At 24.9% G+C, this 24,046-nt stretch overlaps 2 protein-coding genes and 1 long non-coding RNA gene across 5 annotated transcripts in view; 2 read left to right on the top strand and 1 right to left on the bottom strand.

Moving 5' to 3' along the window:
• The first annotated feature begins 1,955 nt into the window (after nucleotides 1–1,955).
• Nucleotides 1,956–9,503, top strand: LOC126905740 (putative pre-mRNA-splicing factor ATP-dependent RNA helicase PRP1). Its single transcript, XM_050685742.1, has 14 exons — nucleotides 1,956–2,269; nucleotides 2,666–2,749; nucleotides 2,815–2,955; nucleotides 3,048–3,224; nucleotides 3,390–3,591; nucleotides 4,042–4,218; nucleotides 4,289–4,543; nucleotides 4,601–4,713; nucleotides 4,792–4,937; nucleotides 5,037–5,228; nucleotides 6,423–6,545; nucleotides 8,198–8,388; nucleotides 9,068–9,230; nucleotides 9,294–9,503. Exons 1-14 carry the CDS (start codon nucleotides 2,217–2,219, stop codon nucleotides 9,419–9,421), a joined length of 2,145 nt encoding a protein of 714 aa, XP_050541699.1. The 5' UTR covers nucleotides 1,956–2,216; the 3' UTR covers nucleotides 9,422–9,503.
• Nucleotides 9,487–12,177, bottom strand: LOC126905744 (uncharacterized). The gene is made up of 3 exons (XR_007704098.1): nucleotides 11,668–12,177; nucleotides 9,914–10,049; nucleotides 9,487–9,597 (listed from the first exon to the last, which is right to left on the bottom strand). It is a non-coding gene; the product is annotated as an uncharacterized LOC126905744 (long non-coding RNA).
• Nucleotides 12,178–12,539: 362 nt separating this feature from the next.
• Nucleotides 12,540–24,046, top strand: part of LOC126905739 (mediator of RNA polymerase II transcription subunit 12) — a 19,331-nt gene continuing 7,824 nt past the window's right edge. The window contains exons 1-27 of one of the 3 annotated variants that reach the window (XM_050685740.1): nucleotides 12,540–12,918; nucleotides 12,980–13,279; nucleotides 13,978–14,140; nucleotides 14,417–14,589; nucleotides 15,031–15,302; nucleotides 15,389–15,488; nucleotides 15,574–15,725; nucleotides 16,080–16,174; nucleotides 16,244–16,455; nucleotides 16,523–16,790; nucleotides 17,155–17,289; nucleotides 17,351–17,469; nucleotides 17,883–17,981; nucleotides 18,048–18,200; nucleotides 18,262–18,415; nucleotides 18,479–18,625; nucleotides 18,803–18,903; nucleotides 20,466–20,595; nucleotides 20,686–20,979; nucleotides 21,038–21,217; nucleotides 21,309–21,434; nucleotides 21,507–21,581; nucleotides 22,226–22,342; nucleotides 22,405–22,717; nucleotides 22,776–22,938; nucleotides 23,014–23,109; nucleotides 23,191–23,345. In XM_050685740.1, coding sequence (XP_050541697.1) covers nucleotides 12,829–12,918; nucleotides 12,980–13,279; nucleotides 13,978–14,140; nucleotides 14,417–14,589; nucleotides 15,031–15,302; nucleotides 15,389–15,488; nucleotides 15,574–15,725; nucleotides 16,080–16,174; nucleotides 16,244–16,455; nucleotides 16,523–16,790; nucleotides 17,155–17,289; nucleotides 17,351–17,469; nucleotides 17,883–17,981; nucleotides 18,048–18,200; nucleotides 18,262–18,415; nucleotides 18,479–18,625; nucleotides 18,803–18,903; nucleotides 20,466–20,595; nucleotides 20,686–20,979; nucleotides 21,038–21,217; nucleotides 21,309–21,434; nucleotides 21,507–21,581; nucleotides 22,226–22,342; nucleotides 22,405–22,717; nucleotides 22,776–22,938; nucleotides 23,014–23,109; nucleotides 23,191–23,345 — 4,382 coding nt within the window. In that variant the 5' untranslated portion in view covers nucleotides 12,540–12,828. The remainder of the gene's footprint in view (nucleotides 12,919–12,979; nucleotides 13,280–13,977; nucleotides 14,141–14,416; nucleotides 14,590–15,030; nucleotides 15,303–15,388; nucleotides 15,489–15,573; nucleotides 15,726–16,079; nucleotides 16,175–16,243; nucleotides 16,456–16,522; nucleotides 16,791–17,154; nucleotides 17,290–17,350; nucleotides 17,470–17,882; nucleotides 17,982–18,047; nucleotides 18,201–18,261; nucleotides 18,416–18,478; nucleotides 18,626–18,802; nucleotides 18,904–20,465; nucleotides 20,596–20,685; nucleotides 20,980–21,037; nucleotides 21,218–21,308; nucleotides 21,435–21,506; nucleotides 21,582–22,225; nucleotides 22,343–22,404; nucleotides 22,718–22,775; nucleotides 22,939–23,013; nucleotides 23,110–23,190; nucleotides 23,346–24,046) is intronic. The other 2 variants (XM_050685739.1, XM_050685741.1) reach the window with 2 other exon arrangements.

Here is a 24,046-nt window from a genome sequence, read left to right as displayed (position 1 = left end):
AAGGTGTCGGGACTAATTTTTTTTTAGCTTCGATGCGTAGCTGAGAAGGTATTAATTTTACCATGATGTGTTTATTTTTTTTTTTTTTTGTGTCTTTCACTACTTTTTCTCAGCTCTCACTGGACCGATTTCTTTTAACAATACGTCAAAAGATCACAAATCGTATCTAGTTGAAGACATTACCCTTAAAAATATATTAATGTCATAAATAAAAAAAAAATCCCTTTAATCAAATAAAAAGTTGCTTAACAGACAATTAAAATCATTTATTTATAATGTTTTTAAAGTTCATACGTATTGCCCAATTAGATTTGATATGAGTTTCAACTACAAATTTGAATAATCCTTCTTTGTTTTTTTTTAAATTTTTCAACTCTATTTTTTGTTCCACTACATATCAATAATATTCCAAATTTTTTAGTAACACATTACTGAATCATTTTTAAATCATTTAAAAAAAAAAAAATGTTTAATTTCATATACTAAAAATTGATTGGTTTTGTCATTCTGTACGTTTTTTTTATGTCTATCCACAAATATTCTCAGCTCTCATTGGACCAATGTTGATATCCAATGCGTCAAATGAACCGATTTTAATCTAGTTGAAGTAATAATAATTAAATAGTGGAAAAAACTCTCAATTTTAGAAATTAAGACAAGTATAAATTTTATAAATATAAAATTTTATGAACATTTAAAATATGGTTTTGATTAGATTGATATATGGTCAGAAAATCGAAAATTTTAACACAAAAATATGGTTTTTTTAACTACGGCAGCCATTTACATGCAGAAGATAAAGTGTCTGGACAAATTTTTTTTTTCATTTTATAGTACATAAAATAAGCTTTAATTTGATATATGTTTAAAGGACGCAGTATTTCCGGAACATTTTCAAAAATTAAGTTGAAAAAGTTAGTTTTTGTAAAAAAGTTGCTATTTTAAATCCCCCCTGTGAGCAGAATAAGTGTTAGATTTTCAAAAAAAAATGATATCAAATGAAAGAAAATTACCTAAGGTTTCAATATAAAGAAATATTATTTTGATTAGTTAATATTTGAAAAAGTTATGGCAGTTTTAAGTACAAAAAACATCGTTATAAAAGGTGATTTTTATCGCAAATATTACATTTTTTTTATAATTTCGACAGCCATTTGCACATAGAAGATAAGGTGTCGGGACAAATTTTTTTTTTTCATTTTATAGTACATAAAAAAAGCTTTAATTTGATATATGTTTAAAGGACGCAGTATTTCCGGAACATTTTCAAAAGTTCAGTTGAAAAAGTTCTATTTTTTATACAATGTTTCAAAGTTTGAACCCCCCCTATATAAGGGGAAATTGTCTAATTTTAATAAAAAGTATGTCAAATGGAAGATGTACTTATAATGTATTTAGAAAAAAAAAAATTGTGCTGATACATGCATTTTTCGAAAAGTTATAGCATTTTTAAGTTGAAAATTAAAAATTGAAAATCGAAAATTTTAACACAAAAATAGTGTTTTTTTAACTACGGCAACCGTTTACATGCAGAAGATAAAGTGTCGGGACAAATTTTTTTTTTTCATTTTATAGTACATAAAATAAGCTTTAATTTGATATATGTTTAAAGGACGCAGTATTTCCGGAACATTATCAAAAATTAAGTTGAAAAAGTTAGTTTTTGTTAAAAATCGAAGCTAAAATATTCAGAAATAAAGGTAACCGTAATATTTTTCGTAACCTGTAATAAATATTTGTGTTGTAAGAAACAGTAATGTTCTTTATTTAAAATATTAAAAAGCAGATGATTCAATGACTCCTGAATCAATCATATTAATTTTTTGAATCATTTATTGTATTTCAAAATAAATATATTTTTCATATTTGCAAACACAATCATGGAAGTTGAAATTCAACAATACAGTTGGCAATGCTATAATGAATGTTAATCTCCAATTATCACATAATATCTGGTTAACAACGCGGTTCTTAAAAAGATGCGTTTTGACTGTAGAAATTTTTGTTTTTAGAGTAATTAGGTGTCTTAGTGCATATTGTTAGTGTTAATTTCTGGATAGTTATGAACGGATTCTTAACCTTAAACCCAAATCATTAATCAGTGTAATGATTTAGAAGTTTTTTCATTAAGAATTGTTAAACGAGGAAAATACTTAGTGGATTAGAAGAGTGATACAACGTGGTGTTAACAAGTAAATAGAGAACAAACACTCGCAATGTCTAAAAGACGTCTTGATATTATTGATCCTTACATCACCAAAAATAAAAAGTAATTTTAATATCATTGTTTGTTTTATAATTATTTATTACTCTAACAATATTAATTCTTTATTACCAAAAACCTAGGTTTTAATTATTTTTTAATATGTATTGAATTAGTAAGAGTTATTTATTGTATGATACTTTGTATCCAAATGTTATTTTTTATGTTTTAAACTAGACGCTAAGTTCATAAAGAATTTATTCATTTGTCTCAAAACTTTCAATTTATGCTTAATATTTATTATTATTCAATAGTAGATGAGTATATCAAACCTTAATTAAAACTCTGATATGAGAAGAATAATATTTCATTTTTATGTTTTAAATTTAACAAACTGTTTTAAATGAATTTTATTATATAAATCAATTCAAATTTATTTATATCTTTATCATATTGATTTAGAGCTGAAGGTCAAGTTTATATTAAACCTAATACGTCAACACAGCTTCAAAATAATCCATATACAAATCTACCTTATACTCCTAAGTAAGTAACTTGTAGGTTGTTCAAAATAGTTATTGTTTTTAATTTACCTCTACATTATTTTAAAGGTATTTTGAACTTCATAAAAAAAGGATTCAACTTCCTGTTTTTGAATATAAAGAAGAGTTTATGAGTTTATTGAAAAATAACCAATGTATTGTATTAGTTGGTGAAACAGGTTCTGGTAAAACTACTCAAATTCCTCAATGGTAATTAATATAAATGTTATTAAGAAAAATCTTGTAATTTTACATAAAACTATTAATTATTTCATTTTATTTTTACTAATTTAAATAATTAGGTGTGTTGAATATTCTTCAACAGTTGGTCGTAAAGGTGTAGCATGTACTCAGCCAAGAAGAGTTGCAGCCATGTCTGTTGCTCAACGTGTTTCTGAAGAAATGGATGTATCTCTTGGTGCTGAAGTTGGTTACAGTATAAGATTTGAAGACTGTTCTTCTGCTAGAACTCTTTTAAAGTATAATAAAATACTAATAATATACTTATACGGGCGTTCAGTAAGTAAGGAAACAGGTCAATTGTTAGAAACAATGAGAACAATAGAAACCAATTTCTTTAATACTAAACCCCTATGTAATAATATGTTTAATTCATTTACTTAAAAATTCTTTTAACTTAATAGGTATATGACTGATGGTATGTTACTTCGTGAAGGAATGTCTGATCCCATGTTAGAAACCTATCAAGTTATTTTATTAGATGAAGCTCATGAAAGAACATTAGCAACAGACATTTTAATGGGTGTTCTTAAGGAAGTGATTAAACAGCGTAAAGATCTTAAATTAGTTATTATGTCTGCTACTTTAGATGCTGGAAAATTTCAAGTAATTATTATTCTTTAACAAGAAAACATAAATATCATTTTTTATTACAAAAAAAAATACAATTACTATATTTATGTATGAAAAATTAATTTTCTTTTAAAGTTCACTGATAAAATTGATCTAACATAAATCAAAAAAAAAATTTTCTTGAATTATTTCTAAAATTACTATTGTTTATAATATTAGTAGTACCGTAGATGTAATGTAGCTTAATGTACTTAGAGGTAATTGATAATCTGTACTTGTCATTGTTGGTCTTCAGATAGGTTATAACTGATAAATTAAAACATGTTCCTAGAGTAAAAGTCAATGTCTCGTCTAATTATTATATTTTTTTAGTTAAATTGATTGTTTATTATTATTATTAAATAATTTTAATTTGATATCATAATTTTTTATTAAACATAATGTATAAGTATATAATAAAATCTAAATGTATTAAAATTTCAGCAATATTTCGACAATGCTCCTTTAATGAATGTTCCTGGTCGTACATTCCCTGTAGAAATATTTTATACCCCAGAGCCTGAAAGAGACTATTTGGAAGCTGCTATCCGTACAGTTATTCAAATTCATATGTGTGAAGAAGTGGCAGGTGATATTTTATTGTTTCTTACTGGGCAAGAGGTTTGTATATTTTATTAATAAAAATTATCAATTAATTTTATACATCTTAATGAACACTTTTATTATCAAGGAAATTGAAGAAGCTTGTAAAAGAATTAAAAAGGAAATTGACAATTTGGGTCCTGATGTTGGTGATTTAAAGTGTATTCCATTATACTCAACTTTACCGCCTAATCTTCAACAGAGAATATTTGAACAAGCTCCTCCTAATAAACCTAATGGAGCCATTGGAAGAAAAGTCGTAGTTTCTACCAATATTGCAGAAACTTCTTTAACTATTGATGGGGTAGTATTCGTTATTGATCCTGGTTTTGCTAAACAAAAGGTAATTAAAGTTAGATTTTGTTTAAAATTTATTTTCTAATATTATATTTCTTATTAGGTGTACAATCCACGTATTCGAGTTGAATCATTGCTTGTTTCTCCTATAAGTAAAGCTTCTGCACAACAAAGAGCTGGTCGTGCTGGACGTACAAAAGCTGGAAAATGTTTTAGGTAAAATTCATAACATTTTTGTTTATACTAATGATTAACCAAGTAAGAGAATGTTCATAAATTAATATTTTTGTATAGATTATATACAGAAAAAGCATATAAAAATGAAATGCAAGAAAATACATATCCTGAAATTTTGCGTTCAAATTTAGGTTCTGTTGTGTTGCAGTTGAAAAAACTTGGTATTGATGATTTGGTTCATTTTGACTTTATGGATCCACCTGGTAAATTTTATTTCAAATAATTCTCTTTTAGAATTTAATTTATTTGAAAAACTTCAGAAAAAATAGACACTATTGTACAAAAAAAAACATTTTTTATAGCCCCTGAAACTCTAATGAGAGCTTTAGAACTTCTAAACTATTTATCAGCATTGGACGACGATGGAAATCTAACTGATTTGGGAAATATTATGGCTGAATTTCCTTTAGATCCACAATTAGCAAAAATGTTAATTGCATCCTGTTCTCTAAATTGTTCCAATGAAATTCTTTCTATCACAGCTATGTTATCAGGTGAGATTTTCTTTACTAAAAATATTATTATGTAATATTAATGCACTAATGTATGTTTTAATGGTATACATGCTTACCATATATAACTTAAAATATGAAAAAATATTGAGTTTAGGTATATAGGGTAAAACAGATCTAACTAACAACTTATATAACTTATTTCTACATAAAATCTTATAATTTTTTTTAATCAATTTTTACACTATAGGACTATATTTATATAGGGTTATACTAATTTGTTTTATCTTATTTTTTGCATTTATAGAAATTTAAATTTTTTTTTAAGATTTGAAGATAATCATTTTATAGATAAGTTTTAAAGAAAAATTTTGATATTAAAAACTCTTATTTTTATTCAATATTTATGTTTCTATAGCATTTAAACATTTTTTTAAACTTTCTATTAAAAAAAATAGTTGAAAATTTACATTGAAAGCATTCTGGCATTATAATAAGCAATATTATAAAAATGCATTATATATATATTTGCCTTATTAAAAGTATATTTTTACTATTTCTTTAAGTTTAAATAACTAAAAAATTTCTTGAATATTAATTTAAATCAGTTATATATAGAATATAATTTTTTTTTATGGGGATATATTTGAATGTTGATATTGGTTATTTTTTTGGTAAAATTTAGATATTTTTATTGTATTGAAATGTTGATATATTTTCTATTTGAATGGGCTTGTCAAAAATATATTTTCATGTTTAATTTAAATTTTCCGTACTCATTTCGGTTCAGTCCAATATTTAGATGTTCATATAATGAGATACCAAAAATATTATAATATATATAATCAAGAATATTGATGATTAATTTTTTGCAATAAAATATCAAAATAATATTGATGATAAAAAAAAAAACCTTTTTTTTTATAACATATTTTAATACTTAATAACACTCATTTATTTTATATAAACTATGTTAAGAAGATGTATGTTTATATATATATATATTTTTTTAATTTTATTGGCTTTTTCTTATAGTTAATAATAAACTACATGATTTTTATCTTCATAAATTTGTTAAATTGGGATTTATTCTACTGTTATAATGCCAGATTGTAGTCGGAGGGGTTTTAACATAAGGTTAGTTACATAGGTGTTTGTTGCTGGTTATTAAATGAGGTACAATGGCCTTATCCGGGCATACCCGTCTGGCCTACCTCTCTCGATTGTCTTGTTTAGTCCCACAGTGTTTTGTTCGACCAACTGAAGCTAAGAAAGCATCTGATGACGCCAAAATGAGGTTTGCACACATAGACGGTGATCATCTAACATTATTGAACATCTATCATGCATTTAAACAAAGTAAGATTATTTTTATTTGTTTTTTATTTAATTTTTACAAAGTTAACTTGAAAAAGTTAAAAATATAAAACTAATTTATATTGAAATGAATAACAATACAAGTATTTTAATTTTCGATTAAGAGAAATTACTTAAGTTCTTATGAAATGTTAAATATCTAATAAAAATCATAATGTCTATAAAACAGAAAATTGTTTTTGATTTGGTAATTTCTTTTATCTATTTGAAAAATTTAAAAAAAAAATCCAGCACAGTAGGGTCGCGTCATAGTGGGGTCGTGGCATAGTATAATGATATCTGGCAGTGATGAAAATCACTATCATAAAAAACGCTACAATGCAAATTTGTAAATAGTGTTAAATTTTAAAAAATTGGTGGTTTATTCTAAAAGCTACATGATCTCCTATATCCTGATTACAAATTAAATTATTTATATATGTAATATATGAATAAATAAATATCTCTATATATTTATAATATATAAATTTATAAAAGAAAATGGTTTTATTTTTAAAAGAAAGTATGTCAAATGAAAGAGGTATAAAAATATTATTTTTCATAAAAAAATTTTATTGATCCATATATTTTTCAAAAAGTAATAGCATTATAAAATTAAAAATATAATTTTTTTACCAAAACCTTATTGTTTTATTAACTTTGCTGTTAGTATTCACCATGAAAACAAACTAAAGTTTGAAATTTTTCTTTTTCATATTAAATTATATTACATAAGCTTTAATTTAATATAAATATAAATATATATAAGTGTCAGTATTTCCGGAACACATTCAAAAATTAAGGTAAAAATGTTCTTTCTTTGTAAAAAAGTTGTCATTTTGAATCCCCCCAGTGGGCAGGTAAAAGATCAGATTTATAAAAAAATATATCAAATGATAAGTAAAGACATTATGCATCTATTAAAAAAAAAATTATATTGATTTGGTCATTTTTGAAAAAGTTATGGCAGTTTTAAGTAAAAAAAGTGAAAAAAATGACAAAATTTACCGATTTTTTAATTTGTAATTTTTTTGGATATTTCCCCCATTTGCGGTGAACGAGGGAAAATTTTTCAATTTTTAAGGGTAATGTCTTCAACTAGATACAATTTGTGATCTTTTGACGTATTGTTAAAAGAAATCGGTCCAGTGAGAGCTGAGAAAAAGTGGCAACAGACATAAAAAAAAATTTATCAGCATTGGACGACGATGGAAATCTAACTGATTTGGGAAATATTATGGCTGAATTTCCTTTAGATCCACAATTAGCAAAAATGTTAATTGCATCCTGTTCTCTAAATTGTTCCAATGAAATTCTNTTACCTAGTTATTGAATATCTAAAGTATTAAAGAATAAAGATATTTACTAGATATTATGTGTGGTGTCCAGTTTAATAATTAAATTTTATTTAAATAGCATCTGAAATTTAGTTGTAAATTCAATTTGTATTTTAATACATAATATTTATCTTGGGTGTAGTTAGACTAATCCAGTTATCAGGAGGCTAAAACCTTTGTTCACTGGAATGCTCTTTATTAATATAAATTAACAATATATTTTTAAACATGTTGTTGTATTTTATTTTTATCTCTAAGAAATAATTAATACTAAAAAAAATTACTTTTATCTGTTTTTCTAATTTTTTTCATTAATAGGTAATGAAGACCCTCAATGGTGTTATGATAATTTTATAAATTATCGATCATTGAAATCTGCTGATAATGTACGTCAACAATTATCTAGAATTATGGACAGGTTTAACTTGAAGCGAACTTCTACAGAGTTCACATCTAAAGATTATTATTTAAATATTCGTAAATCTCTTACAACTGGCTTTTTCATGCAGGTATGTTATTTAATTTAAGTATTAAAATATCATTCTACTCAGTGGAAGTTTGGTAAAAAAATTCAGAAAATTAATCAGACCTGCACACCTTGTTTCTAAATAAAGTGATACGTAAAAGAAAGAATCATTAAAAAAAAAAATTGTTTCATACTCTGCTTACAAATAAAAACCACATTTATTTAGTCTAAAAAAGTTAAAAAAATGCTTTTACAAAGTAAAAACAAATATTTTTACTTTTATGACCGATTTTTCATAGTAAAACAATTGTGAGATAGATTTTTTTATTAATATAATAGTACACTTCAAGAGCTTTAATTTGATATAGGTTAATAAAAGTTGTCAAACATTCTGGAACATTTTCAAAAATGAGTTGAAAAAAAAATGCTTGGTTTGCATAGGTGAATTTTGTAATTGAATTTCAATAATTTGGTCTCAGATTAAATGTTTCATTTAATCTGTGATATGACAACTTACAACACAGTTATCTATTTTCAAAAAAAAATTTAACCAAGTCGTTTTACCATTTGTTGATCTTGTACAATCAGCCTATGGTCTCAATATGATAATGTGGCCTACCAGTAATTTTTCTAATATTCTGTTGTCCAATTTGCCATTGATTCTACTTCTTAACTAAATGTTTATTGTCTAATTTCATTGTAAATTTTAAACTTATCTTTAGGTTGCACATTTAGAAAGAACTGGACATTATTTAACAATTAAAGATAATCAAACAGTTCAGTTACATCCATCAACTGTATTAGGTCATAAGCCTGAATGGGTTATTTATAATGAATTTGTGCTAACTACAAAAAATTATATTAGAACTGTGAGTGAAGTAAAACGTAAGTATCAAAAAAAAATTATGTCTATAATTATATTATTAAGGCATTTTTGTTTTACATTAGCGGAATGGTTATTAAAATATGCACCACAGTATTATGATCTACAGAATTTCCCTCAATGCGAAGCAAAAAGACAATTGGAAATAATTCAAGCAAGACTTGATACTAAACAATGGCAGGAAGGTTACTAATAGGTTACATAATTATAAAACAGATTTTATAATTTTATTATTCCAATTAAATAATATTCATAAATGTATGTGTATAATGGTTCTTGTGTGTCTTGAAGAAAAAAAATTCTGTAAAATTCATGATTATTGATTGTACACTAATATTTGATACAATTTTTTATTTGTCTTAGATTTTTCTGTAAGAATATACAATATAACTTAATGGATCAAATTTTTTATATTTTTAGTAAAAGTACTTGATAATACGGTACTTTTATTAGTGTACAGTTTATAACTATAAACAAATACGTACATTATTTTATGTGCTGATTTATAATTTTAAAACTAATATTAAATAATAATACCACTTAATAATATTAATATATGTTAATAAAAGAAAAATATAAAAAATAATCCTTAGATAATTAAAGTTGTTTTTCAAATATAATTCAAATCTCTAGAAATGACTAATAAAAATACCATGTATGTTTGTTAAAAAACGGTTATACTCACCATTGATGCAATTAGAATAACATGTTTTGGGGTACTAAATTCATTTTTTTGCACCAAAAGAAATATTTTTGTATAACAATATGTAAATAATTTTGGATTGATACAGCACTTTTCCTTTAAGTTGTGCCATTGATATCTAGCACAAACAACAAAGTAATTAACAATAAAATAAAATACATTAAACAGATTTTTTTTAACACTCCTGATATATTTCAAACATTTTTAAATTAAAATATTTTTTATTTTAATTTCTTCTGAAAATAAAAAATTACACCACAATATTTAAATGATCCGGTGTTGGACATTAAATTAGATCCATTTATTTTATAGGAAAGTTATAACAATTTTTATTTGTGAGATTTTATAAAAATCCCTGTAGTAACATCAGTTCCATTTTCTAAAGTTAGATGCAGGATTTCAACAGATAGAGCTTACTATATTGCCCTATATTTACTGTACAAGTCTGTAAATATAGGTTTTTTGTTTTTTGAAGTGGAGAGCAAATAAAAGAATTTTCGTATGAAAATTTGTTGGTAATTTTCTAAGTAGATGTTGCTTTACATAAAAAAAAGTCTACTTTAAAAACAAAAAAACAACAACATTAGTAAATTTATAGCTTAAAAGCCAGAAAACTTTAATTAAAGAAAAAATTAACTCTACGATAATTTTTATATAACCTCTTGTGCTTAGAGGTTTGCCTTGACATCATAATTTCTAGACCTTGGTAGATTTTAAAAACCTTAATATTTAATTATATATTTTTATTATATTATATATTGGTTCAACATGAAAAAACTAATAAAAAAGTTTTTTTATATTTATTGACAGGGTCGTATTCACATATTTTCCGCCTATATTCATTTAAAAATTTGCCGCCGTTCATTCATGACGGTGGGGGCTCATTTTTATATATTTTCGCAATAATACTACTACTAATTATTCCTCAAAATAAAAAGTATATTAAAGATATTTTTCAAGCAAATCTATGTTTATTAATAAATCATAAAATAAATTGTAGCTATTAATATACATATCATAAATACACAATAAATGAAAATGATTATGATAATTATTAGAAAGTCAATATGTCTAACAATAAAAAAATAATTCGCTTTTTTTAATATTGTTGGCCTTTAATATTTGACGCCCTTTTAAATATGCCGCTGAAGACAGTTGCCTTATTGCCTGCATATAAATAAGTCGCTGTTTATTGATAATACATATTTTTGTTTTTCGTTTTAAACGTTATTATTATAACCTTTATTAATTTAAAATAAAAATATATTGATATTATCTAGCTGAAAATTTATTTCAAATAATGTAATGTTAAATTATTATTTAGACAGTAACAAAATAGATAGGTTTTACATAAAATGTTATTCGTTAAACGTTTAACTTGGAACTGGGGTCATAATTAGTTGATTTAATTGTGACAACAAAAGTAAATAACAGAAGGGCAGAGCTCTAAAAATATGCGTAATTTATGCACACATAGTAATTAATAAAAGGTTATTTAAATTTAATGAAAGAAATGCGAAAAAATAAAAAAACCTACATTCAAAATGAAATATTTTTGAATGTTTCGATTTAATTTTGTTGTAGTATTAAAAGTAATAGCATCCTCTACGAAAATTTGTTGAGGTGGCTATTTTTATGTAAGTATTGTGGTAAACTGAGTGTTTTTAAGTTCAATTTAACCCCCGCGGGTAAGTGTCCTCAGGAAGAGTCTAATTACTGTCATCACTGTTACTCACCGATGGAACACTGACCAACAAGTAGTCTGTTAGATATCTTTTTATATTATACAAATTAACATTAACAATTAACAAGTATTTGATGCTATCGAATCGATGATAATTAATAATTACATTTATAATACTTCATGAAAATGAAATGAAATAACAACATTTAATGGTAGTTAAAATATTACATACGAATTAACTAAAAACAATAATATAATTTATAAATTCTAAATATTTATAAAATAACATGGGTTTAAGATAGTATACACAAAAATAAAATTGCAAATTTCTGATGTTTTCTGCCTTGCAAATGAAGAGCCTGATCCTCATTTGATTAAAAAAATAATACGTATCACGAATATAACACTTGTAGTGTTGGTACCATATTACTTTTCTTCATCCCTGTGACAACAGTTAGAAAAAAGTAGGTTATGTCATCTTTTGTTTGTTACATGTATGTTCTTGTTCCTGTTTGACTTTTAAAATAAAAGTATTATTTAATATATTTAATAATATAGATATATTAAATAATTATTTTGTGGTGTCTTCTAGTTTTAATAAAAATAATTAAGACCCACACACTCATATATTTAGTAAAAGAAGATGGAGTACACAGGCGTAATTTTTAGAAACTCTAAAATGGAGAATGGGACAAGTGATTCTTTAAAATAAAGTGCTCTCATATAAAATTTCTATAATTGATAGAATAATTTATTGATACATAAACTTTGTCTTAATGGACCATTAAGGTTATTGTATCCACGATCTTAGAAGAAGCTTTCAATAGTCGTGATTACACCAGTGAGGTTATAGCAGTTTGGTTTTTATCACAGTTTTAGATGATAACATGATTTTATTAACAATATACACAAATTACAGCGTAAACAAAAATATTTTCATGTATCATTTTTTAATTAAGTAGAATGTATTTTCAATCATTTAAATTATTTTAATAATTCCTTTTTAGTTTTACTATGTATATTTAAACGTTTAACTTATTTTATATTAAGAATAAATAAACAACATCTTATGCGCTAATTTTAATCTGTATTTTACAAAAATGATTCTTATATTAATGTGATATTCATGTATTATTTGTTGTTCCTTTGGTGCTACTTTTACTTAAGCATTTATTGCTAAACATTATGTATTAATGTGAGCTAACTAGCATAAATGATGGGATTTTCTTACGAAAAACGACCATTAAAACGACCACGACTTGGTCCTCCAGATGTCTATCCCCAAGAGCCTAAGCAAAAAGAGGTAAATAAACCTGTCTAATACTTTTTCTATATTTTAATTTTCTATGGACATTTTATGTTAGGATGAATTAACTACTGTTAATGTAAAACATGGTTTTACTACATCATTGACTATATCTGATGAACACCAACATGGAACTGCTCGCAATTATAATATTACAGCTTCAAAAATTGGAGCTTTTTTTAATGCTATTATCAATAAAAAAGAAGAATTAAACACTTTGTTGGATACTGGAAGGAAACGATTACAAATTAATCCTAAGGATAATTTTTGGCCAGCAACTGCCAGATCTAAAACTACAGTTGAAGCTTGGTTTAAAGATTTGGCTGGAATAAAACCATTGAATATACTTTCCAAAAAGGTAAATATTTTGAAATTCATTAAAATTAATTTGGAACTCATTATATTTTTAAATAAAAATATATTTAAACAACTACTTACTAAACAAGTTACTTGTTGAAAAAAAACAACTCAACTGTATAATTATATTTTCACATTTATTATTATAGGTATATCAACAAATTAAGAGTATAGAGTTTTACATATATAAAGTTAGTTTATAATTGCTTATTTTATATTTTACATACCTAGTCAGTATGAGCTTATCTCTAAAACATATCATTTTAAAATAATAACGTCTTTGTACCTAAGGTGAATGAAAAGGTTAATCATTGATCATGTAAAATTAACATTTTAGGCAAAAAAATTATCTTAGTAATTTTGGTATAACCTACTACCATTAAAAAACCTAAATTTACTATTGAACTTTTTAAGTTTTTTTCTAACGACATCTTTTTGTAATGCTAATCTGAATAAAAATCTAAATTATTATATTATTAGTTACATTTTATTTAGTTTGTTGTAACTTATTTGAAATAGTAAATTTTAGACTTCGTTTTTGGCTAAATGATAAATAAAAGACCTTCAAAATTTTTTTTTCCATTACTTCTTTGTGCCATAAAGCTTATTTGGACTAGTAATCTACTTTTATGTATTGTTATACTTCTTATTTAATTAAATTAATTAAAAATTATGTATTCTATTAATGAACTATTTTAGGCACCAAATTTTAACAAAAAAGAGGAAATATTTATGTTGTTATGTGAATATAATGTCCCACTTATTCGAGCTACATGGTTTATAAAATTGAGTTCAGCCTATACAATTGCTGTGTCAGAAGCAAAAATTAAATCAAAACGTCAACTGCCAGATCCTACATTAGGTTAGTTCATTTTATTAAAAATAATATATAATAATTACCCTCTTTTCAATGTAATTATAACTCAATGTCCAATATAACAAACATGCTTTTTTGAGGTATTCTAACACTTAAATTGTAACATTTTAAAAAGTATTATAAATTATTTTTGTTGCTAAAATAAAGTTATTATATCACTATTATTAATGTATTAATTATAAAAGTTTTAAAATACCTACTATTATTAAGTAATTATTTATTAAGTGATAACTAATAGAATTTAATTATTGGTATTTTTAGAATGGACCAGTACCCTTTTGAAATTTACCAAAGAACAATTAATTAAACTTCAAGATTACTACCAAAGTACATCATCTTCAAATAACAGTTCCTTGCATTTTATGACTGAAGAACAAAAAATTTCACTTAAACAATGGAACTATTGTTCAAGTTTGATCAAATATATGTATCAGGTAATATTTTATCAATTTTTTTTTACCTTGATATTTAATCTGATTGGTAAGATCTTAATTAATTAATTTTCAACACGGATATGTTTTATGAAACTACTACTAAAATAAATGATAAATTTATTTGCATTACTAATGTTAAAAAATATTGCTAAGTGTAAATTCAAGGTTTTAATAATTATTTACTATTAGAATAAATTATATTTCTGTTACTATAGATGTGCAGAAAATAGGTAGCACACTTTTAATTTTTATGGTAAAAGGATTATTTTTATATAAAAAAATGCATTACCATTTAAGATTTTTTAGATTATATTAATTTTTTTTTTTATTGTAATTGTTATTTATATAAATTAACATTTTTTTTTAAATATTATCAAACATGTTTATATACTTAATTTTATTTATTTAGTTTCTATTATAAATATTTGGTGTACTCTTTAGGAGGGACTTTTAGAACGACAAGAAGTACTTCAATGGATATTAGATTTGCTTGAACGTTATAAATCATCATCAGTTAGTGAAGATGGTTTGCTAAAAGTTCTATGTCCTTTAGCTTTGCAGTATTGTTCAGAATTTTGCCAATCTGAACTTTTAAGTCGAAAATTAGTTTATTTTTGTTCGAGAAAATTGAATTCTATGTGTAATTCAGTAGTAGATTCAAATCCTCCGTCAAGTCCTAATTCTAAAGGAACATCTAGTATAAGTGCTCCTAGGTAAACAAATTAGTATTAACTATTTGATTTATAATTTAAATTATAACTGTTTGACATTTTAACTTTAAAATGAAAAATTATTTTAGTAACAATTCAACCATTACCAATGCTGCAGCTATTTTAAATGATATGATGGCTTGTCCTCATCATAGGGATATTTTACTTCCAATAAGTTGTATTATACAAGTAAGTTTTATTTCAAAGTCTATTTTATTAAATAGTATTGCCCTTATATAAGTTATTTAATATGTCTAATATTTTATTATTATAGATAATTCTTTTAGAATGTCCCACATCACTTGTTTGGAATCATTTGGGTGGCGGAAAACTACCATCTATATTAAATGGTTCGCCATTAGACTATTTACCTTGTTCTCCTATAATTTTACCTATGCCTCAAAGAACAAATAATGTTTCACTAAGGTACACAAAATAATTTTTTTTTTGCTTACCTTTAAGTTATTTTTTAAATCTATATCTAATTTTATTTTTTTAAATATCTAAATTAAAAATTATAAAAAATGTACTTTGTCCAACTATTACAAAGTTCATGAAATTTTTTGTATGATCTAAAAAACTATTTTTTATTTCAATTTCTTCTGACTGGTTTTACATACTTTGTTAGTGTGATTTAATTTTCTCTTTAGCAATCAATAAATATTTGCATTGTTCATGAATTTAAGGTGTGAGCTAAGTATTTTTGGAAAATAATTCTTAGACAAAAATATCAAAACTTAATTAAAAAAATTTTTTGACCATTTTATTTTTAATGAGTAGGAAACAACTCAAACAATTTGAAGAAATTGTAAGACTAAGAAGTCAAGCAGCTGAAGGCAGATGGTGTTTAGACAAATTTCAAAAGTCTTCAATAGGTACAATAGTTACTAATTAAATCTTCCAAGTCTTAAGTGAAATTGAACTTACTTGTTAATTAATTTTAGGAGCTAAAACTATGAAAATTTTAACAGTTTTGGATGCTCTAGATCGTCATAGTTTTGAGCGTATTGATCAAAATAATTCTTTGGATACATTATATAATAAAATTTTTTCATCGCCCAATGTAAAAGATAATTTAAATACTTTACCAATAGCTGTTGGAGGAATAACAAAATCTTCAGATATTGATTTATCAAAAGATAACCGCACAGAATATGTAATTATGTTTAAGTTTTTGTCTTAATTAAATTTATATAAAAGATTTTTTTAATAATTTTTTACAGAGTATAGATCAAGATCAAATAATTGTTAAAGTGCTATGTGAGTGGGCTCTTAGTAGCTTAAGGCATGGTGAACATCGAGGAATGGCAGTTGCTAGATTACTTGATAAAAGACAAGCAGAAATAACTGGACGAGAAAGTGATTCTTCTGTAGAAAATATACCAAGTGGTCCTAATGAAGATAAAGATTCAGTTGTTTCCACACCTGCTACACTGCCACTATTTCAATCTCTTTTAATGCATTTTCTTGACCATGATGCTCCAATATTAGGTAATTAACATTGAATTTAAATAGTGCTCCAACATCTGTAAATAAATCAAAATATGAATTTTTATCTTTATCAAATAGTCATAAGTCATTAAAATAGGATAAATAAGCACTAATAATTTAATTTTAACTATTAAATATAATTAAAAAAAAGTTATTAATCATATTTGGCTCATTTTTATTATTTTTATTTATATTTCAATCTATTTTAATAATAGTGTTATATATAATGTTCCGTTTTAAATATTAAAATGAGATAAAATTTATTTCTATTCAATTTTATTTATAAGATCTTTATGTGATCGATTCAATTAATTTAATTTTAATTTAAAATGTAATCAAGTTGTTAATTTATTTATTTTTACAGAAAATAATCATACAAGCCGCATAACATTTACAAATTTGGTAAATTTATTTACGGAACTAATAAGGAATGATGTGTTTTCACATGATGCCTATATGTGCACTTTAATATCAAGAGGCGATTTACAATCAAATAATGGTATTAGTAAAAACTACATTTTAGTTATCATTATTTTATTTTTTTGTTGACATGTTTAAAGGAGGAAGTCAACATTCAAGTAATAGTAAACCTACAGATACTCCATCAGGTGCAGGTTCAACTCAAGGTCCAGCTCATATAGAAGATGATAACTTATTTGATTTAAAACCAAATGTTCCAGTAATTATTTTTATAAATATTATTATTTTTTTTGTGACAAACAAAAATGGATTATTTAAACCAGGAACAGGCCGAATATTTGGAAACTATTTGGTATCCGGCATATTTGGCTAATATTTTGGGAGTTATTTATATTGAACTATTCAGTGTCATTCTGAATAATTCAATAAAATTTTATTTTTCTAAAAAAATTATTTTCTTAAGAAATTTTTCAAGTAAGAGAATAAAAAAATACATTTTTTGCTTGTTTTATCAAAAACCTATTTTAATTATTTTTGGTAGGCAATTATAGTTTATGAAGGGGATGCACCCTCCCTGTGATTCCTTGGATTCACCACTGACTATTATGAAAATTATTTTTTATTTTTAAATTTTTATTAAATATAAAAACAAAAAAAAACATTATTTTTAAGGAACATCATAATCGACATATGGACTATGATGACAGTAAAATTGATGATGATTTAGATAAATTATTGCAACATATTAAAGAAGAGCAACAAAATTCAATGGTAATTTATTTATTAATGTTAAATAACTTAGAAATGTAATTTATTTACTAAATTATAAAAAATTAGGATGCTCCTGATTCTCCAAAAGTTGAACCTTTTGCTGGTTCATCAATTGGTGGGTTAGATTCAAATAATCCATCAACAAGTACTAATGAAAACATGTTAAAAGGTAGACCTTCACGACATCTATTATATGCAACACATTTTCCATTACCACTGGTAAATTAAAAATTAAGTAAAATTTAAAAAAAATAATAAAAATCATTGAATAAAAATTTAGGATGAAGAAACTACTAGTCATGATTGTAACCAAAGGCATGTTCTTTTATATGGTTTTGGAAAAATGAGAGATGATGCTAGACATACAATTAAACGTATAAGCAAAGATATCTGTAAACTATTTAGTAAAAAATTTAGCATTGATATTGCTGAAGGTAAGTTTTTTAAGTATAACTTTTTTCTTCAGTATTAGAAAAAAGAGATTTTGTTACAATTAGGTGGAAAAGTAAAGAAACATTCTCGCAATGAATTCAATTTTGAAGCAACTACTGCTAGAGTTCAAAATTTGTCTTATTTTGATCAACATGTTGTTACATGGCAGTGTAGCCTCACAGTTCTTGAATCTATTAATGCATTTGCTACTGGTAATCACATCTAAATTTTTTCTGTTTTGAAAAAAGAGCTAAGTCATAGATTAACTGTTCTTAATTATTTGTTTAAGTAAATTAAGTATTTTAAACTCTAACAATAAATTAAGATAAAACAAAAATCACATCAAAATGTATTGTCTTATATTTGTGTCATAATATTTTTTTCAATAGGAAATTCAAATTATCTCCCTGTTCAAGAACATGTGGCATTCTTATTTGATCTTATGGAGTTGGCTTTAAATGTCAATACACTTTTAGATGTTTGCATACAGGTAAAAAACTACTTTTAATTTTTGATAATATTGTTATATTATCTAATATTACTAATTAGTACACTAATTTTATTGTAAAATAAAACTGGCAAGTGTATTATTTTTTGCACATTATAGGTTTCCATAAACAGTCTTCTTAGAATCCATATAATTATCATATTCAACTAAAAAGAGAAAATTATAATTTTTATATTTTTTTTATAATTGAAAATATATTTATTTATCTAATAAGTGGTGTGGTGTGACATAATGGACCATTCATTGCTGCCTTAAAGCTGATGTCCATCTTTGCTGTTTGATGTTAGGTTTCCATACAGTAGCTCTAATGTTGACTTGCACCTTTCTCCTTAACTAATTCCCTCAGCCATATGAGGTTATGTCAGGTCAGAAGTCAATTTAATAATTCTGTCTAATTGTAAGGCAGAGATGACTCCAAATAGTTGAGGTAGAGGCAAAGGAGATGATAATATTTAATTAATATTTATATGATTAATTTTTCTGTATTTTGACCATCATATTTACTGAGATACAACAATTTATAAACATAAACGAGCAAATAAAAAGCTGTAATAAAAATGAAAAAGGATAAATAATTCAAAATTAGTAGGGTTTTTTACGGGGTGACTCTTTTAATGCTAGCTACTTAATTCCTCTTAAAATAATACAATTTTTAATAGTTTTTTTTAGATTTTGTAAGTTAATGATGTATCTCCATGTATCTGTTATAAAATAATTTTTAGATTTATTCCTTAATACTTATATAGTGTAAACTTATATTTTTTAAATGACAACATACATATTAAACTAGTTTATAAAATAGAAAATGACGCAATAAAAAAAATTATTGGTCAATAACAGCTTATGGACTAATACTTTGGAAGTTATTAGAATTTTAAAATATAGATTAGAGGTGAAGCATAGATGTTATTTTTATGATTTGTAATTTTTTGGCTGCTCTCTTACCTATGTACAAAATTATAAATATCCTCCGATGCATTTTTTATTTTATAAGTTAGTATAATAAGTATATTGTTTCCCTGTAGATAGGAGATAAGAATACTTCTATGGCCCCTTTGCCAGTCGTAAGAGGCGATTAATGAGGTTGCGTCAGGTCGACAGCTGGTGTAAAAATGTTTGTCAAATAATATGAGGTGTCCTGAACAAAACTTGGGCGAATTGTCCCATCTCGGATGTATGCAGGGACAACATTAGGTCGACCCCAAGTAGTTGGGATTAAGGGGAAGAAGAAGTAGAAAAAGAAGTACATAAAATATATTGTCATTTAAAAAAATAAAGTTGAGATACCTTTAAGTTATAAGGGGTAGATCTAAACATTTTTAACAGTTACATAGAGATTAATGTGTAACTCACAAAATCCAAAAAAAAAATGATTAAGAAAATGTTTTTTTTTAAAGAAATTAAGTGGCTACCGTTAAAAGAATCACCTTGTACTTACAATTAAATTTTCATATTTTAATAAAAAAAATTATATATTATATATATGAAAATTAATTCTACATTTTAAATACGTTTGTAAAATTTTTAATAATAAAATTGTTTAGATCTTAATGGATATACCTGATGTTGAAGCACAACTAACTACTAAAGGATCATCTTTAGTGCGTTTATATACCACATCATTAGTTCTATATATTGTTGGAGTATTACGTAGATACCACTGTTGTTTATTATGTAAGTATAAAAATTAACTATTAATATAAAAAATTTAAAATAATGTTGTGTAATTAAATTATTTTTTCTTAAATAAATTTTAAATTGTAGTGAATCAAGAGCAAGTTATTGGAGCTTTTGAAAACCTTTATAGAGTTGTAAAACATGTTTCAAATCCTGCTGAGTGTTTAAGTGTTGAAAGATGTGTTCTTTCCCATTTATATGATTTATATTTATCAGCAGCTCCACTTTTAAAAGGTCGCCTTCCTGGTACAGAACCCTTTAATACTCTTTATATTAAAATAAGACAAACATTGCATTCAAATTTACAACCTTCAACTATGACACAAGGAAACTGGAATTCTAGTTACATGAGTGAACTTATTTTATCATATAGAAGAGGATGTATGGGTATTTATTTTTAATAAATGAGAATAAATATATGAAAGATATATGATTTTAGATAAAATTGATTCTGGATGGTACAGGCAGCTGAATGAATCACAAAGTAATCGTTATAGCTTAGTGTGCAATGTAATAATAGCAGTTGCATCTGAAACTGATATAGAACGATTAAATGATTTAGCTATTCTCAGTGCAGAATTGACTGCTTCTTGTAGTTCACTTGCTTCAGAGTGGCTAGGTAATATAATTTAATTCATGTTATGTAAAATGAGTGGTAGTAATTACATGGAAAACTTTTTAAATATTTTGTTTTTATTTAACAATTATAGGAGTTCTTATGGCTTTATGCTGTTCATCAAATAATCCTATTATATTTGGAGATGTTTTTTCACATGTTAAAATGAATGATATAGCTGTGCACAACTCACTAGCATTATTTACATCAATTCTTGTTGGTATGCTTTTATAATTATAATGCAAAATAAAAAATTAACTGATATATATATATATATATTTTTTTTTTAAAGCAAGACATTGTTTTTCTCTAGAAGATTTTGTGGTACATGTAGCTTTACCTTCTTTATTGACTGTTAGTAATGAAGGTATGAAATTTTTTTTAATTTTTAAATTATCATTATTCTATTTTATAATAAGCTGTATATTATTTTATGTAATTTAAATTATCTTTAAATCTTAATCTTAAGTGTTTTTATATTTTATTTGATGAAAAAATGCTTGTTATCCATTAAAGTTGTTGTAAAATTTATATGTTATATGTAAACAATGTTGAGAACAAAAATTAGCGACAGTCATCAACAAAAAATCATAAACGTCCTTTAAATTTTGTTTCCAACAATAGTATAAAAACTGAAAATTTTGTTTCCCAGCTAAAGGCGGTAAACTTTAATAAAAGTATATATACTTTGTCAACAACAATGTATCCAACATGTATAAACTGGTTCTATTTTGTGACATAATTGTAAACAATTTTTTAAGTTCGTTATGCACACTATTCACCTTAATGCAGTACCTTATTTAGATCAGAGAATAGTTCCCCATGTTCTCTGAATACCATTTTACTATATTGAGAATAAAAATAAATGCTTAAAGGAAAATAAGCTACATCATAGTAAACAAAATACTTCCCTTGATTTTTATTAATGTTTAAAAAAATTAAGGTACAATATAATTTATATTTAATACAAATTTTATTATTAAAACAAATATATTGTTTTGTAAATTATAGGTCATGGAGCAGCTGATACAGATCCTGAAGCAGAAGCAAGTGCAAGATTGACTTGCCACTTACTTTTACGTCTTTTTAAAACTACAGAAGTACCACAACCTAGTTTATACTCAGTTGGTAAGAGAACAAATGTGTTTTCTGAATTGTGTTTCTAAAAATATTTAAATTATTTTATATAGGTGCATCACCAAATCCTATACCAAATACAAGTTCTGGTTGTAGTATTAAACAAAGTTGTGATAGACACTTATTAGCGGCAGCTCATAATAATATCAGAGTTGGACCTTTGTTAGCTGTACTTAAAGCTATTATTGTTGTTGGTGATGCAACAGCTCAGCGCCCCAATCAGTCTATAAAAAAATCACCTTCTAGTCAAGTTAGTACTCCTGGAGGTACTAGTAAAATGGCTGGTGAATTGTCCATCAGTCATATTTTAGGCACAACTGATATTTTAGGGGGATCAGCTGATCATTTACTAATGGAATTAAGAGGGTATGTAAATTAAAATTAATTTATCAGATTGATTTTTATATAATTTAAAATGTTGTAGACTTGGAAATTCTGACACTCAAACTCCAGGTCTTTCAGAGTTAGCACAATTTGTACTTAGAGAAATATGTAGTCAAGAATGGGTATTAGAACGCTGCTTACAAAATCCAGAAGAACTGTGTCATCAAGATATGCTTTTAGATAGTATGCTTTCTTCCAAACAGGTTAAAATTTGAGTTGTATTATTTCTTTAGTAATAGTTATAATTTATATTAATTTATATTTATTACATATATTAGGCTCAAAGACTGCTGCATATGATCTGTTATCCTGAAACGGCAAGTGGTTTTGATATTTCATTGGATTCAAAGACCATCATTACAAATATTTTAGAAGTAACCTATTATTAAAAAGATTTATTTATATGTTTAATATATATATAAGATAGTAAAAACATAAAAAAAATTAATTTGTAGAATTCTGACCAATGGACTCTGAGAATGTCTTGGTTAGAAATGCAACTCATGTTTAAACAATTCACTACAAATTCCCCTGATTTAAACCAGTGGCTTGATACAGTTGCCAAAGCTGCCATTGATATGTTCCAGCAAAATCCTAATACCCAAAATAAGTAAGTAACAGACATTATTTATTAACATTTATCATTATTTTATTAAATAATTATTTTATTAAACTATCCAAAATGACAGTACTTTATTTTTGTATGTACTTATAATTAGTCATATAAACAATAAAAAAAAACCCAGCACAGTGGGGTCGCGGCATAGTGGGGATGTTGCATAGTTGGGTCCAGTATAGATTTAATCTGACAGTGATTAAAATCACTATCATAAGAAACGCTTCGATGCAAATCAGTAGATAGTGTTTAATTCTAAGAAATTGGTGGATAATTACAAAAGCTACATTATCTGCTAGTTTCTTATTAATACCCTGATTAAGATAAAGTATGTCGAATGAAAAAGGGATTATTAAAAAATATTATTTCTCATAAAAAAATTGTGTTGATTCGTACACTTTTCAATGAGTTATAGCATTATAAAGTTAAAAATGTAACCAACCCAACCCAACATCAACTCCTATTTCCTTAATTATATCCAGATTAGTAATTATTTTAATTATATATTATATAATTTTTATAATTAATTATTTTCAAATTATTATTGATTTTTAATATGTTAAAAGTAATCATTTTGAACCTACTTCTTTTTGTTCTTTAAAGTGAAAGTTTTAATAAAAAAAAAATGAATTTATTACCATAACTTTTAACTCAACTTGCAAGTTTGAAATAAATATTATTAAATAGAAAAAAAT

Source organism: Daktulosphaira vitifoliae, unplaced genomic scaffold, assembly GCF_025091365.1.
Source record: "Daktulosphaira vitifoliae isolate Bord-2020 unplaced genomic scaffold, ASM2509136v1 Scaffold_4, whole genome shotgun sequence".
Taxonomy (NCBI): domain Eukaryota; kingdom Metazoa; phylum Arthropoda; class Insecta; order Hemiptera; family Phylloxeridae; genus Daktulosphaira; species Daktulosphaira vitifoliae.
This window is presented reverse-complemented; position numbering and strand designations above follow the sequence as displayed.